The following is a 15081-nucleotide window of genomic DNA, read 5'->3' as shown; positions in this document are numbered from 1 at the left end:
TTTACTCTTAAACAACATTGATCCATCTATCTAGCTCCCTTTAGTTGTGTTTCTGTTTCCCCCTACATATTTATTCTTGTTGCAGTCCTTTCCCTCTCTCTCTCTCCCTCCTCACCTATCTTTATCTCTCTCCCTATGGCCTCCATATAACGACTGTGTGTGTAACTGCTGCTCTCTCAGGCTACAGGAAGTCAACTCCATGATCAACAAAAGGCTGAAAGACGTTCTCTTCACAGACCAATGGAGTGATGCCTGCATGGAGAGACTCAGCCCCTTCGGATACATACTGGTCAGTAAAGGGTTGACACAGAGACAAGCACACTAACACATACACCACATGGTTGTGGTAAACACACAGAAGATAATTAACTACAGAACAAACAAATGGAGCTCATGTTATAAACATTTGTGGAAACTGTTTTGAAATGCAAGTGCAGTGTGAGCCAGTTTCGGCACTCTCTGTGCTCATATCTCTCCCAATGCATGCGAGATAATATGCTAGGGCATAATGTAGCGTGAGGTGCTGACTACAATCAAGCGTGCAGTGTTGGTTTATCTGTTATCTTCCTCTGTCTGCCAGGCTCTCATACAACACACACACTCTCTCTCTGTCTCTCTCTGTCACTCTCTCACTCACTCACAGCTCTGTGGCTTATCTTGAGCCCCTCACCCAATGGCATGTTGCAGCACTCTTGGTTAGGGAAAATTTCTCATCCGTTTCAAATGTGCTTATTTATGCTCCATCCATTCAAATGTGCTTTTGTGTGTGTGTGTGTGTGTGTGCGTGTGTGTGTGTGGATTTGAGAGACAGAGAGACAAAGTAATGGAGAGGAGGGGTCCTGGCCACAGCTGGTGCAGTGTGGTTGGTTGGTGTTTGTTGACCTGTCAGTGTCTAACACATTGTTTGGGCCTGTTGGAGCTGTAGGGAGAGCGGATGAACATGCTGCAGAGAAACAGCAGAGAGCTAGACAAGAGAACGTCTCCCAGGGTGCTGGTTTATTTCTGGACTTTAATGCTCCCTCCATGTTGATGGCTCTGTGACAGTGAGACTGATGCTGTCCCCTGGCCATCTCATACCCTGCTTGACTCCAAAATGCTCATAAGAACATTTTATGTGCATTTGTGTTCACATGCATGCATGGGTAGGCTTATTTGTTAGAATTGAATGTCTGAGTGGTTGCTAGTGACTGTAGTCTACCTCAGAACTTGAACCATGACAGTATTACGGTAATAAATCAAATCAAATGTATTTATAAAGCCCTTCGTACATCAGCTGATATCTCAAAGTGCTGTACAGAAACCCAGCCTAAAACCCCAAACAGCAAGCAATGCATGTGAAAGAAGCACGGTGGCTAGGAAAAACTCCCTAGGAAAAACTCCCTAGAAAGGCCAAAACCTAGGAAGAAACCTAGAGAGGAACCAGGCTATGAGGGGTGGCCAGTCCTCTTCTGGCTGTGCCGGGTGGATATTATAACAGAACATGGTCAAGATGTTAAAATGTTCATAAATGACCAGCATGGTCAAATAATAATAATCATAGTAGTTGTCGAGGGTGCAACAAGCACGTCCGGTGAACAGGTCAGGGTTCCATAGCCGCAGGCAGAACAGTTGAAACTGGAGCAGCAGCACGGCCAGGTGGACTGGGGAGAGCAAGGAGTCATCATGCCAGGTAGTCCTGAGGCATGGTCCTAGGGCTCAGGTCCTCCGAGAGAAAGAAAGAAAGAGAGAAAGAGAGAATTAGAGAGAGCATATTTAAATTCACACAGGACACCGGATAAGACAAGAGAAATACTCCAGATGTAACAGACTGACCCTAGCCCCCCGACACATAAACTACTGCAGCATCAATAGTCTGTCTAGTCAGGGCATGTTGCACAGACATGAGGTTTCCAATAATGTCCTATAACCCAACACCCCCTCTTTCCTCAGTCAGTAATATCCCACCTCTCTCTCCTCTTTCCTCTCTCCTCTGCTCTCACAGCCCACTGTCAGACCTGGCAGTCAATTAGACCAATCAGAAGAGAGCTTGCCAAACCATCCACCCTAGAGACAAAATGCTTACTTACAAGGCCTTAACCTTAAGAAAAATAAGAGTTAAGTTTATTTAGTAAATATTTTTCTTAAGTCCAAAATAAAAGAGCAACCACCTCTGCAGCACTCCACCAATCACGTCTTTATGGTAGAGTGGCCAAACAGAAGCCATCCTCAGTAAAAGACACATGACAGCCTGCTTGGAATTTGCCAAAAGACACCTAAAGACTCTCAGACCATGAGAAACAAGATTCTCAAAGACTTGGCATTCAAGTCTTTGGCCTGAATGCCAAGCGTCATGTCTGGAGGGACCTGGTACCATCCTTACGGTGAAGGATGGTGGTGGCAGCATCATGCTGTGGAGATGATTTTCAGCGGCAGGGACTGGGAGACTAGTCAGGATCAAGGGAAAGATGAATGGAGAAAAGTATAGAGAGATCCTTGATGAAAACCTGCTCCAGTCAGGACCTCAGACTGGGGCGAAGGTTTACCTTCCAACAGGACAACGACCCTAAGCACATAGCCAAGACAACGCAGGAGTGGCTTCGGGAGTCTCTAAATGTCCTTTGAGTGGCCCAGCCAGATCCCAGACTTGAACCGATCGATCATCTCTGGAGAGACCTGAAAATATCTGTGCAGCGATGTTCCCATCCAACCTGACAGAACTTGAGAGCATCTGCAGAGAAAAATGGGAGAAACTCCCCAAGTACAGGTGTGCCAAGCTTGTCGAGTCATACCCAAGGAGGCTCGAGGATGTAGTCACTGTCAAAGGTGCTTCAACAAAGTACTGAGTAAAGGGTTCGAATACTTATGTAAATTTGATGTTTCAGTTTTTTATTTTAAAAAAACTAAAAAATGGCTTTGTTATTGTGGGGTATTGTGTATAGATTGATGAGGGGAAAAAATGTTTAATACATTTTTGAATAAGGCTGTGACGTAAAAAACTAAATATGAAAATGTGGAAAAGGTCTAGGGGTCTGAATACTTTCCGAATGCACCGAATGCACGGCTCTGGGGGCTGAGGTCCTTGATGATCTTTTTGGCCTTCCTGTGACACTGGGTGGTGTAGATGAGGCAGTGTGCCCCCGAAGATGTGTTGGGCTGACCCCACCCCCCTCTGGAGAGCCTGCAGTTGTGGATGGTGCAATTGCCGTGCTAGGTGGTGATACAGCCCAACAGGATGTTCTCAATGCTGCATCTGTAGAAGTTTGTGAGGTTCTTAGGGACCAAGACAAATTTCTAAATCCTCCTGAGGTTGAAGAGGGGCTGTTGCGCCTTCTTCACCACACTGTCTGTGTGAACGGACCATTGAGTGATGTGCACACCGAGGAACTTTAAGCTTTGGACCCTCTCCACTGCGACCCCTTCGATGTGGATGGGGGCGTGCTCTCTCTGCTGTCTCCTGTAGTCCACGATCAGCTCCTTTGTTTTGTTGATGTTGAGGGAGAGATTATTTTCCACCAAGGCACTCAGCTCCTCCTTGTAGGCTGTATCATCGATGTTGGTAGTCAGGCCCACCACTGTTGTGTCATCAGCAAACTTGATGATTGAGTTGGAGACACGCATGGCTACGTAGTCATGGGTGAACAGAGAGTACAGGAGGCGGCTGAGCACGCACCCCTCTGGGGCCCACGTGTTGAGGATCAGCGTGGCGGAGGTGTTGTTGCCTACCTTTACCACCTGGGGTCGGCCCATCGGGAAGTCCAGGACCCAGCTGCACGGGGAGGGGTTCAGACCCAGGGCCCTGAGCTTTTTAGTGATGAGCTTGGAGGACACTATGTTGTTGAAGGCTGAGCTGTAGTCGATGAAAGGCATTCTTACATAGGTATTCCTCTTGTCCAGGTGGGATAGGAAGGTGTGCACTGAGATGGCGATTGCATCGTCCATGGATCTGTTAACCTCTATGGGCTAGGTGGGACGCAAGTGTCCCACCCGTGGTGCACTCCATCAACAGCAGGTGCATTTCAAGAGCGGCAAATTTGAATCCAAATAAATGTCAAAATTCAAATTTTTCAAACATACAACTATTTTACACCCTTTGAAAGATAAACATCTCCTTAATCTAACCACGTTTTACGATTTCAAAAAGGTTTTACGGCGAAAGCATAAATTTAGAGTATGTTAGGACAGTACATTTACAAGAGTTGTGTGTAATGTTTTGTCAATTCAAAGACAGGGTCACCAAAACCATAAAACCAGCTAAAATGATGCACTAACCTTTTACAATCTCCATCAGATGACACTCCTAGGACATTATGTTAGACAATGCATGCATTTTTAGTTCTATCAAGTTCATATTTATATCCAAAAACAGCGTTTTACTATGGCATTGATGTTGAGGAAATCGTTTCCCTCCAATAACCGGCAGTCAAGTCAGTACCACAAATTAAATAATTAAAATTAGAAAACATTGGTAAAATATTATATTGTCATTTAAAGAATTATAGATTTACATCTCTTGAACGCAATCAACTTGCCAGATTTAAAAATAACCTTACTGGGAAATCACACTTTGCAATAATCTGAGCACTGCGCCCAGAAAAATACGCGTTGCGATACAGACTAGACGTCATGTTGGGGAGATCTAAAATCGAAAATACTATGTAAATAATCCATTACCTTTGATTCTCTTCATCAGATGTCACTTCCAGATATCACAGGTCCATAACGAATGTAGTTTTGTTCAAAAAAGCTCATCATTTATGTCCAAAAATCTCCGTCTTGTTAGCACATGACCTAAGCCAGCCGGACTTTCGTCATGAACGAGGGGAAAAAATATATTTACGTTCGTTCAAACATGTCAAACGTTGTATAGCATAAATCATTAGGGCCTTTTTAACCAGAACATGAATAATATTCAAGGTGGACGAATGCATTCTCTTTTATACCGTATTGGAACGAGGGTACCCAACATGAACTCGCGCGCCAGGTGTCTAATGGGCCATCATCGTTCCATGGCTCTTGTTCGGTCAGATCTCCCTCCAGAAGACTCAAAACACTTTGTAAAGGCTGGTGACATCTAGTGGAAGCAATAGGAAGTGCCAAAATATTCCTCAGCCCCTGTGTTTTTCAATGGCATAGGTTTAAAGGTAATACAACACATCAGGTATCCACTTCCTGTCAGAAAATGTCTCAGGGTTTTGCCTGCCAAATGAGTTCTGTTATACTCACAGACACCATTCAAACAGTTTTAGAAACTTTAGAGTGTTTTCTATCCATATATAATAAGTATATGCATATTCTAGTTACTGGGTAGGATTAGTAACCAGATTAAATCGGGTACATTTTTTTTATCCAGCCGTGCAAATACTGCCCCCTAGCCCTAACAGGTTAATAGATAGTGAATAAATCACTTTATTACCTAGAGTCTAGACCAATGAAATACAAGTGCAGGCTGGAGTGCTCAATGTGATCATTGTGAGTACATACCTACTGTGTACTGCTGTATGCTGTAACATGTATTCCACAGTGCAGTATTGTAAAATCAGGCACCATGTTTTTCCCTCACATGGGTTTACTGTTTAGACAGAGGTTAGACCGCTGGCTATGGCCTCCTTTATGTTCACTGCTTCATGCAAAACAGAGGAAGAGCTGGGCCACTGGATCCTGCAGGGCACAATGCAAATGTGAGGAGAGAGAGCGGAGGAAAGAGAGAGACATCACTGGTACACAAAGACATACAGTTAGCAGGCTTCAGACAGACAGCACGGAGAGGTTGCTTATATACACTAAGTGGCCAGTTTATTAGGTACAACCATCTAGTTCCCGGGTCGGACCTCCCTTTGGCTCTAGAACTGCCTGAATTTTTCGGGCATGGATTCTACAAGGTGCGGCGTTCAAACGTTGCTCAATTGCTATCAAGAGACCTAACATGTACTAGGAAAAAACACTCCCCACACCATTACACCACCGCCACCAGCCTGTACCGTTGACACCAGGCAGGATGGAGTCATGGACTCATGCTGCTTACGTCAAATTCTGAATCTGACATCATCAACAGGAACCGTGATTCGTCGGACTAGGCAATATTTTTCCACTCCTCAATTTTCCAGTGTTGGTGATCACGTGCCCACTGGAGCGGCTTCTTCCTGTTTTTAGCTGATAGGAGTGGAACCCAGCTGCAATAGCCCATCCATGACAAGGATCGACGAGTTGTTTGTTCCTAGTTGCCGTGTTGCTCACCACTGTTGTACTGTGCCTTTATTTGCCTGTTTGTGGCCTGCCTGTTAGCTTTCACCATTCTTGCCATTCTCATTCGATCTCTCTCATCAACGAGCGGTTTTCGCCCACAGGATTGCCATTGACTAGATGTTTTTTGTTTGTCGCACCATTGTCTGTAAACCGTAGACACTGTCGAGCGTGAAAAGCCCAGGATGCCAGCCGTTTCTGAGGTGCTGGAACCGGCGCGCCTGGCACCGACGATCATACCATGCTCAACGTCACTTAGGTCACTCGTTTTGCCCATTTTAACGTTCAATCGAACAGTAACTGCCTGGATGCCTGCCTGTCTGCATTATATAGCAAGCTGCCTGCTTTATATAGCAAGCCACGGCCACGTGACTCACTGTCTATAGGAGCGAACCATTTTCGTGAACGGGGTGGTGTACCTAATAAACTGGCAACTGAGTGTAGAATTAGCTATATGAAACAGAGGTGTTCCTTTGCTTACAGATTACAGTAATAATTATCCACTGAATGGTAGCAGGACACAAATTACCACCACCATCACTAATATTTTCTCTCTCTCTGTCTCTGGGTCTCTCTCCCTCTCTGCCCCTCCTCTCTCCCTCTCCTCTCTCCCTCTCTGCCCCTCCTCTCTCCCTCTCTGCCCCTCCTCTCTCCCTCTCTGCCCCTCCTCTCTCAGGTGACGTCCCAGCGGATGCAGGGGGTGTTGCTGCTGGTGTTTGCTAAGTACTACCACCTCCCCTTCCTCCGAGGGGTGCAGACAGAGACCACCCGCACTGGCCTGGGGGGCTACTGGGTGAGACAACTGCCTGTTGAGATCTCATCCAACTGACCAACTGATGGATAACCACAACCAACTGACAGAACGGACCCATCCTACTGACCAAGTGACAGAGAAGCGCACCTAAATGACAGAACTGACCCAACTGATAGAGAACCACAGTCAAACAGCCACACTAATGAAGACTCAACACTCTAGGCTAGATACAGTAAAATGGCATGCCAGCATTACTGAACTGAAGTTCACATTCAGAACTGACCCACCCTTAAAACCTCCACACAGCCAGTTAGTCTAAGGACAGCCAGACAGTGCTAATGATGAAAAATGACCTGCCTCCAGGTTTGCTTCTGTTGGCCTCTTTGTTTCCCTTACTGTTCATCAATTAGTAGGAAGGGTTTAGCAGGAAGGGTTTTGGGGGGGGCAGGTTGTACCCAAAGCTTGTATGGATATCTGTGCTCCCTACATACCTCTGATGTCCACAAGGTGGTGCTTTAGTATTTCCAAAGATAATGTTTTTATGGTTCAATGCCTTAAACACTCCCCAGATAATTTATTTAGATATGTAAACATTAGAAAACACGTTTTATTGTATCTACTCTTTAAGAAGTTAAAATAATCAGTTGTATAATAATCAGATGTACCCTTTAAGGCTAATGAAATCCCATGCAGTTGATCAAAGTGTGCAGGCAGGGGGATCTGTCTGCCTGTCTTACTGAGAGATACATAGAGTTCCATGTAGTAATGCACTGTGAAGTCTCTATTGTCTTCCCTGTATGAACTCAGATAAGCATCAGCACATTCTGCAGGTCTCCCTCTGCTGTGTCATCTCTTGTATTTTAGTAGGTCAGAGCTGTAGAGGGAGAACAGCAGGAGGAACCACACCTCCATCCTGCCTTCATTCACACAGATCGCTGCACGTTAAATATTGATCATGTCATTCACTAGTCATAAATGTATCCGCAAACTTCCTGCCCTCAGATATGTTTACGCACCGGGGGTCGTATTTCATAGGCTAGGCTACTATTCAGACTATTTATTCTCTCGGTTTGCAAATGGAATGTTTTATCCCATCATACTAATCCTGACATTCTGCTCCTGTCCCCAATCTTCAACCTTATTCTGTTTCTCTCACTCTACCCCTTCCTTTATTCTCTCTCTCCCTCCTTTCTCCATTCTTGTTCTAGGGTAATAAAGGGGGTGTGAGTGCGCGCATGTCTGTGTTTGGTCACACCATCTGTTTCCTGAACTGCCACCTGCCGGCCCACATGGAGAACTCTGAGCAGCGCATGGAGGACTTTGAGAGCATCCTGCAGCAGCAGCAGTTTGAAGGCCAGGCTGCCACAGGGGTGCTCGACCACGAGTTAGTCACTCTACATATGAAGGCGCACACCCACCCACTTAAGTTTCCATCTAGGCAATTGCACAAATAAACAAACACATAAGAAAGCATGCTCAGAGCGGTCCACCTCCCTTTTATCCAGCAAAGATATAGAGGGTTTAGTTACGGTTACACTAAAATAAGTACCTCATTTTGCCATCGATATACCTAAACAATATATTTTGTGTGATCTAGAGGACATACCTTATCATTAAAAAGGCGTTTTTGCAGTTCCGCTCTGTCCTCAGTCCACTCCATACTATTGTCCTCTACAGTGTGGTGTTCTGGTTTGGAGATCTGAATTTCCGCATTGATGACCTGGAGATTCCGGCAGTGAAAACAGCCATTGATAACAACAAACTCACCATGCTGTGGGAGAAAGACCAGGTGAGATGCCTGTTCAAGATAAAGGCCCATTACAGTCTTTAACCTCTATGGGCTAGGTGGGACGCAAGCGTCCCACCTACTCAACAGCCAGTTGAATCCTGTGGCGCGTTATTCAAATCCTTAGATATGCTATTACTTCAATTTTTCAAAAATATGACTATTTTACACCATTTTAAAGATAAGACTCTCGTTAATCTAACCACACTGTCCGATTTCAAAAAGGCTTTACAATGAAAGCAAAACATTAGATTATGTCAGCAGACTACCCAGCCAGAAATAATCAGACACCCATTTTTCAAGCTAGCATATAATGTCACATAAAACCAAACCACAGCTAAATGTAGCACTAACCTTTGATGATCTTCATCAGATGACAACCCTAGGACATTATGTTATACAATACATGCATGTTTTGTTCAATCAAGTTCATATTTATATCAAAAACCAGCTTTTTACATTAGCATGTGACTAGCATGTGACTAGCATTCCCACCGAACACTGCCGGTGAATTTACTAAATTACTCATGATAAACGTTCACAAAAAGCATAACAATTATTTTAAGAATTATAGATACAGAACTCCTCTATGCACTCGATATGTCCGATTTTAAAATAGCTTTTCGGTGAAAGCACATTTTGCAATATTCTCAGTAGATAGCCCGGCATCACAGGGCTAGCTATTTAGACACCCAGCAGGTTTAGCACTCAAAGTCAGATTTACTATAAGAAAAATGTTCTTACCTTTGTTGTCTTCGTCAGAATGCACTCCCAGGACTTCTACTTCAATAACAAATGTTGGTTTGGTCCAAAATAATCCATCGTTATATCCAAACAGCGGCGTTTTGTTCGTGCGTTCTAGACACTATCCTAAAGGCTAAATAAGGGTGACGAGCATGGCGCAATTCGTGACAAAAGAATTCTAAATATTCCATTACCGTACTTCGAAGCATGTCAACCGCTGTTTAAAATCAATTTTTATGCCATTTTTCTCATAAAAAAGTGATAATATTCCGACCGGGAATCTGCGTTTAGATAAACAGACAAAGGAAAAGAAACCATTCGGTCGAAGCGGGCACGCGCCTAAGCCCATAGTACTCTGAGTGGCCACTTGCCAAAAGCGATAAAGTGTTTCAGCCAGAGCCTGCCTCGATATCGTTCAACGTTTTCCCGGGCTCTGAGACCCTATGGAAGACGTAGGAAGTGTCACGTTATTGCACAGATCCTGAGTCTTCAATAAAAAGAGCCAAGATGAAACACTACTTCTCAGACAGGCCACTTCCTGCTTGAAATCGTCTCAGGTTTTGGCCTGCCATAGGAGTTCTGTTATACTCACAGACACCATTCAAACAGTTTTAGAAACTTTAGGGTGTTTTCTATCCAAAGCCAATAATGATATGCATATTCTAGATACTGGGCAGGTGTAGTAACCAGATTAAATCGGGTACGTTTTTTATCCAGCCGTGCAAATACTGCCCCCTATCCCCAACAGGTTAACGGAGCTTGTAATGCATAGACGATGCCACTAGAGGGCATACAGAGACCAAAATAACAGAGACACTTCATTTAACATTATTAATTGTTATCCCCCATTCTACAGCTGAACATGGCCAAAGACAGCGAGACGGTGCTGGTGGGCTTTCTGGAGGGACCTCTCAAATTCCCCCCCACTTACAAGTTTGATGTGGGGACAGATACATATGATACAAGGTTTGTGGTGACATGGGGGGGTCCACCTTGCAGCTCTTTGACTGACAAATTTTATGAGATGAGTGTTCTGATCGTCACAGTTCTTACCCTCCCTGCTCTCTCTATCTTTCTCTCTCTCAGTGGGAAGAAGCGTAAGCCTGCGTGGACAGACAGGATCCTGTGGCGTCTGAGGGCCACAGCTCCCTTTGGGCAGGCCCCTAATGCTGGGAAGAGAGGCTCAGTGTCAGGACTGAGCAGCGGGACCAAGGTCACCCAGCACTTCTACCGCAGTCACATGGAGTACATGGTCAGCGACCACAAGCCTGTCTCTTCCATCTTCACCCTCCAGGTGAGACACAGCCCCTCTCCCTCTCTTTCCCCCACACGTCCTACTTGTCACCTGAGCTGTGACATGCACATAACTGTGTCCGAAACCTGTAATAAACTGGGATAGCCATGGTAGTAACAGATACAGACAGCATGTTGATGCTGTATTATTGCAGAGAGATGTTGATGTTGTGTTCTATTGATTGTATACCATGATGATATTGATGTCCAGAATGCTGTGTGTAGTTCCCCTATAAGGTGGACATGCCACTGGTGACAATCATGGTGGAGGATGAGTGGAACAGCATCGCAGACGCCACGTGCACATTCAAAGCTGCACCTAATTTCGCACGCAGCTCCTGGGACTGGATTGGGCTGTACAAGGTACTCACTCTTCCTCTTAACCTTCTAGTGCTGATTTCAATGTTTAACGAAGTTTGAAGTAGCCCAGATAATGTTTATTGATAAAGTAATAATTAGCTAAGACATTAAGTTTTTTGAAATCAGGAATTGGTGTTGCCTTTGCCTCCCCAGGTGGGATTCAAACACCATAAGGACTATGTAGGCTATGTGTGGGCCAAGCAGGAGGAGGCAGATTACCATAGAGTAGAACACGAGGTAAGGGCGACTTTTAATATATAATATGTGTATAATATATATAATATAATACAGTTGAAGTCTGAAGTTTACATACACTTAGGTTGGGGTCATTAAAACTTGGTTTTTCTACCACTTTCTACCACACATTTCTTGTCAACAAACTATAGTTTTGGCAAGTTGGTTAGGACACTTTGTGCATGACACAAGTAATTTTTCAAAATAGTTGTTTACAGACAGATTATTTCACTTAGAATTCAATGTATTACAATTCCAGTGGGTCAGAAGTTTACATACACTAAGTTGACTGTGCCTTTAAACAGCTTGGAAAATTCCAGAAGATTATATCATGGCTTTAGAAGCTTCTGATAGGCTAATTGTTGTATAGCACACTGTATTACTTTTACAACTAATATAAGGACAGGACATGACACGGGAGTAGAAATGAACGTGGGCATTGTTTAATGCGTTTCACAGGAAGAACATTCCAAGCATTTCAACGTAGGTAAGCAAGGGGGGTTACAGGTGCCCTAAAGGGACAAACTAGAATATCAATACACAACATATTCCTCCCCTTTTACCTTTGATGCCTCATAAAGAAAAAGTAAATATTCACTGTTTTGCCTATTGTTTTCTTTTTAATATAAGTTCTCTTAATGTAAATAACTGAACTTTTCAGAATAAACTTTTCTAAACTACGGATAGAGGGTAGACTGCCTCAGTCCCCAGACTTAACCCTGGGGTGTATTCTGCCCCAATGTCGGAGGTTAGTCTGAACTAAATAGTCAACCTGTCAGGGGGTCGTCTTTCTCTTGCAGGGTAATGACGACGTACAGGTGAGTCTACAGTCACATTATCTCTGAGTCTGAGTGGTGATGGTGTATGCCCAGACTGGGGTGCAACAGTACCCTGAGTAGGAACTCTGGCTGGTTCAGGTGAGTCTGGAACACTTTCCACATTTGTAGGTTGCTGCAGTTAATGTTCAGGTGATAGCTCGTAGTCATGGTAGGTCTCCAGTAGCTGATCTTGGTTGGTCACTTGACAGGAGTCATCTCTGAGGTTGGTTCCTGGCAACAGTTGATCCACGTGTCTCCTCTAGATGATGTTTTCCGGTGTGTGAACTGTGTAGGACACAGGCCCTGTTTGTGCAACCACTGTGGCTGGTATCCACTTTGGACCTTTGCAGTAGTTCCGAGCAAGAACTCTCTCTCCAGCTATGAAGCTTCTGTCTATTGCTTTGCTCCGTCTCTCCACCTGTGCTCTCGTGTCTGTACAACCTGTCTCGTCTTTGGAGGTCTCAGGAGGTCGAGTCGCGTGCGAAGCTGTCTTTTCATCATGGCTGCCACTTTGGTTGTAGCGTGGGGAGTGTTTCTGTAGGAAGGTGTTTAGACGCCTATTGAGGGAGCCGTTCCCTTGTTCCCTTGTGATGATTTTAAAGCTTGCTTCATTGTTTGGACAAACCTTTCAGCGAGGCCGCTCGTTGCAGGGTGATAAGGTGCTGACTTGATGTGCTGAATTCCATTTTCCTCCATGAATGACCGGAACTCTTCAGACACCAGTTGGGGGCCATTATCACTAACGAGTTGCGTTGGCAAGCCGAAGCGACTGAAGATTGACCGTAGCTCTTCGATGGTTCTCTCCGTTGAGGTGCTCTTCATCACTGTGACCTCAGGCCATTTGCTGTGTGCGTCAACTACGACTAAGAACATACAATCCTCCAGTGGGCCTGCATAGTTTATGTGGACTCGCTGCCAAGGCTCCTCCACCTCCTCTGGGTGTAGTGGCGCTAGCTGAGGCATGTTCCTCATCTTTTGAGATGCAGAACATGACTTGACCTTGTCTTCGATAGCTGCGCCCAGACCTGGCCACCAAAAGTAGCTGCGTGCAATCTCCTTCATTCGCACCATGCCACGGTGCCCTGAATGGAGTTCTTCAAGCACCTGCCTTCTCAGTGGCGGCGGTATGATGACTCGAAAACCCCATAGCAAGCATCCAAACTGAGCTCGTTTCTCCTCACGAGGTAAGGTTATAGGCTGTCCGACATCTCTCCTTCTTTTCCACGAGTGGCAGTGTCCACGACCTCAGACATCACTGGATCAGTGTGGGTGAACTTTTTCACTTGGACAGATGTAACTGGGGCGTTCGTCACTTCCTTGAAGTAGAAGATTTCAACCTGGGAGTGCTCAGTGTGTGTGACAGGTAAGGGAAGCCTTGAGAGGCCATCTGCATTGCAGTGCTGCTCAGACCTTCTGTACTGATATCGTACTGGTGAGCAGATAACAATAACGCCCATCGCTGCATGCGGCTGGCTGCAAGCGACGGAATTCCGGTGTGGGGACCAAAGATGGAGGTGAGGGGTCTATGGTCCGTCAGCAGTGGGAATCGTCAGCCAAACAGAAACTGATGAAATGTCTTAACTCCAAACACAATGGCGAGTGCTTCATGCTCTATCTGTGCATAATTGCTCTTGGCTTTACTTAAGGTCCGTGATGCGAAAGCAATTGGCCTTTCTTCACCTGATGACATGATGTGTGAGACAACCGCACGAACGCCATAAGGCGATGCATCACATGCCAACTGTAATGGCAAGTTGGGGTTGAAGTGGGTTAGGGCCTCTGACTGAGCTAAGGCTGTTTTCACTTTCTTGAAGGCCCCCTCACATCTGTCTGTCCACTTCCATTGTTTGGTTTTGTTCAAAAGTTCATGCAGTGGCTTTAACATGTTAGCTAGGTTTGGCACAAACTTTGCGTAGTATGTCAGTAGTCCTAAGAATGATCTCAGCTGACTCACGTTCTGTGGGGATGGAGCTTCCGCAACGGCCTTCACCTTCGATGGCGCCTTGTGGAGCCAGGTACTCAACAGAGGGCCGCATTTGTCCTTCCGGACCCTCAGACCGTACTCCTCCAATCTCTGTAGTGTAGCGTTCAGGTTTCTCAGGTGCTCCTGCTCGTCATTGCCGGTGATGAGTAGATCATCGAGGTAACATTGGACCCCAGTGAGCCCGCTCAGTATCTGGTCCATAGCGCTCTGAAACAAGGCCAGAGCTGAGGTGATTCTAAAAGGAAGCCTCCGGTACCTGTACAGTCCTTTGCGAGTCACTATGGTCAACAGTTCTTGTGACTCTTGGTCCACATGCATTTATAGATAGACCTGTGTCAGGCCTATCTTACTGAATTTTTGTCCTCCAGCTAAACCAGAAAAGAAGACGTCAATGAGGGGTAGTGGATATTTCTCAGGTCAAGACTGGGTTAATGGTGACTTTGAAATCACCACAGAGTTTGAGTGATCCATATTTCATTATGACTAGAACAACGGGTGTAGCCCATTCACTAACATTCACTGAATCCAATACTCCACTCTCGACTAGTCTGTTTAGCTCAATTTCAACTTTTGGTTTTAATGGCGTATGGGACAGGTCGAGCTTTCAAGCATTTTGGCCTGCTGTCTGGTTTCACGGTCAGTTTAACCTCTCTAGGGTATGTGGGACGAAATCGTCCCACCTACTCAACAGCCAGTGGAATCCCGTGGCACGATATTCAAATACCTTAGAAATGCTATTACTTCAATTTCTCAAACATATGACTATTTTACACCATTTTAAAGACAAGACTCTCGTTAATCTATCACACTGTCCGATTTCAAAAAGGCTTTACAACGAAAGCAAAACATTAGATTATGTCAGCAGAGTACCCAGCCAGAAATAATCAGA

At 45.1% G+C, this 15081-nt stretch overlaps 1 protein-coding gene across 2 annotated transcripts in view; it reads left to right on the top strand.

Moving 5' to 3' along the window:
* LOC106585266 (phosphatidylinositol 4,5-bisphosphate 5-phosphatase A) overlaps positions 1-15081 on the top strand; it is a 46125-nt gene that overhangs the window by 25096 nt on the left and 5948 nt on the right. For both annotated transcript variants that reach the window (XM_014171300.2, XM_014171298.2), the window contains exons 4-11: positions 181-289; positions 6896-7012; positions 8182-8357; positions 8651-8762; positions 10360-10469; positions 10590-10797; positions 11022-11159; positions 11310-11393. In XM_014171300.2, coding sequence (XP_014026775.1) covers positions 181-289; positions 6896-7012; positions 8182-8357; positions 8651-8762; positions 10360-10469; positions 10590-10797; positions 11022-11159; positions 11310-11393 — 1054 coding nt within the window. The remainder of the gene's footprint in view (positions 1-180; positions 290-6895; positions 7013-8181; positions 8358-8650; positions 8763-10359; positions 10470-10589; positions 10798-11021; positions 11160-11309; positions 11394-15081) is intronic.

This window comes from Salmo salar, chromosome ssa24 (assembly GCF_905237065.1).
Source record: "Salmo salar chromosome ssa24, Ssal_v3.1, whole genome shotgun sequence".
Taxonomy (NCBI): domain Eukaryota; kingdom Metazoa; phylum Chordata; class Actinopteri; order Salmoniformes; family Salmonidae; genus Salmo; species Salmo salar.
The sequence above is the reverse complement of the archived record's forward strand: the minus strand, read 5'-3'. Positions and strand labels throughout refer to the sequence as shown.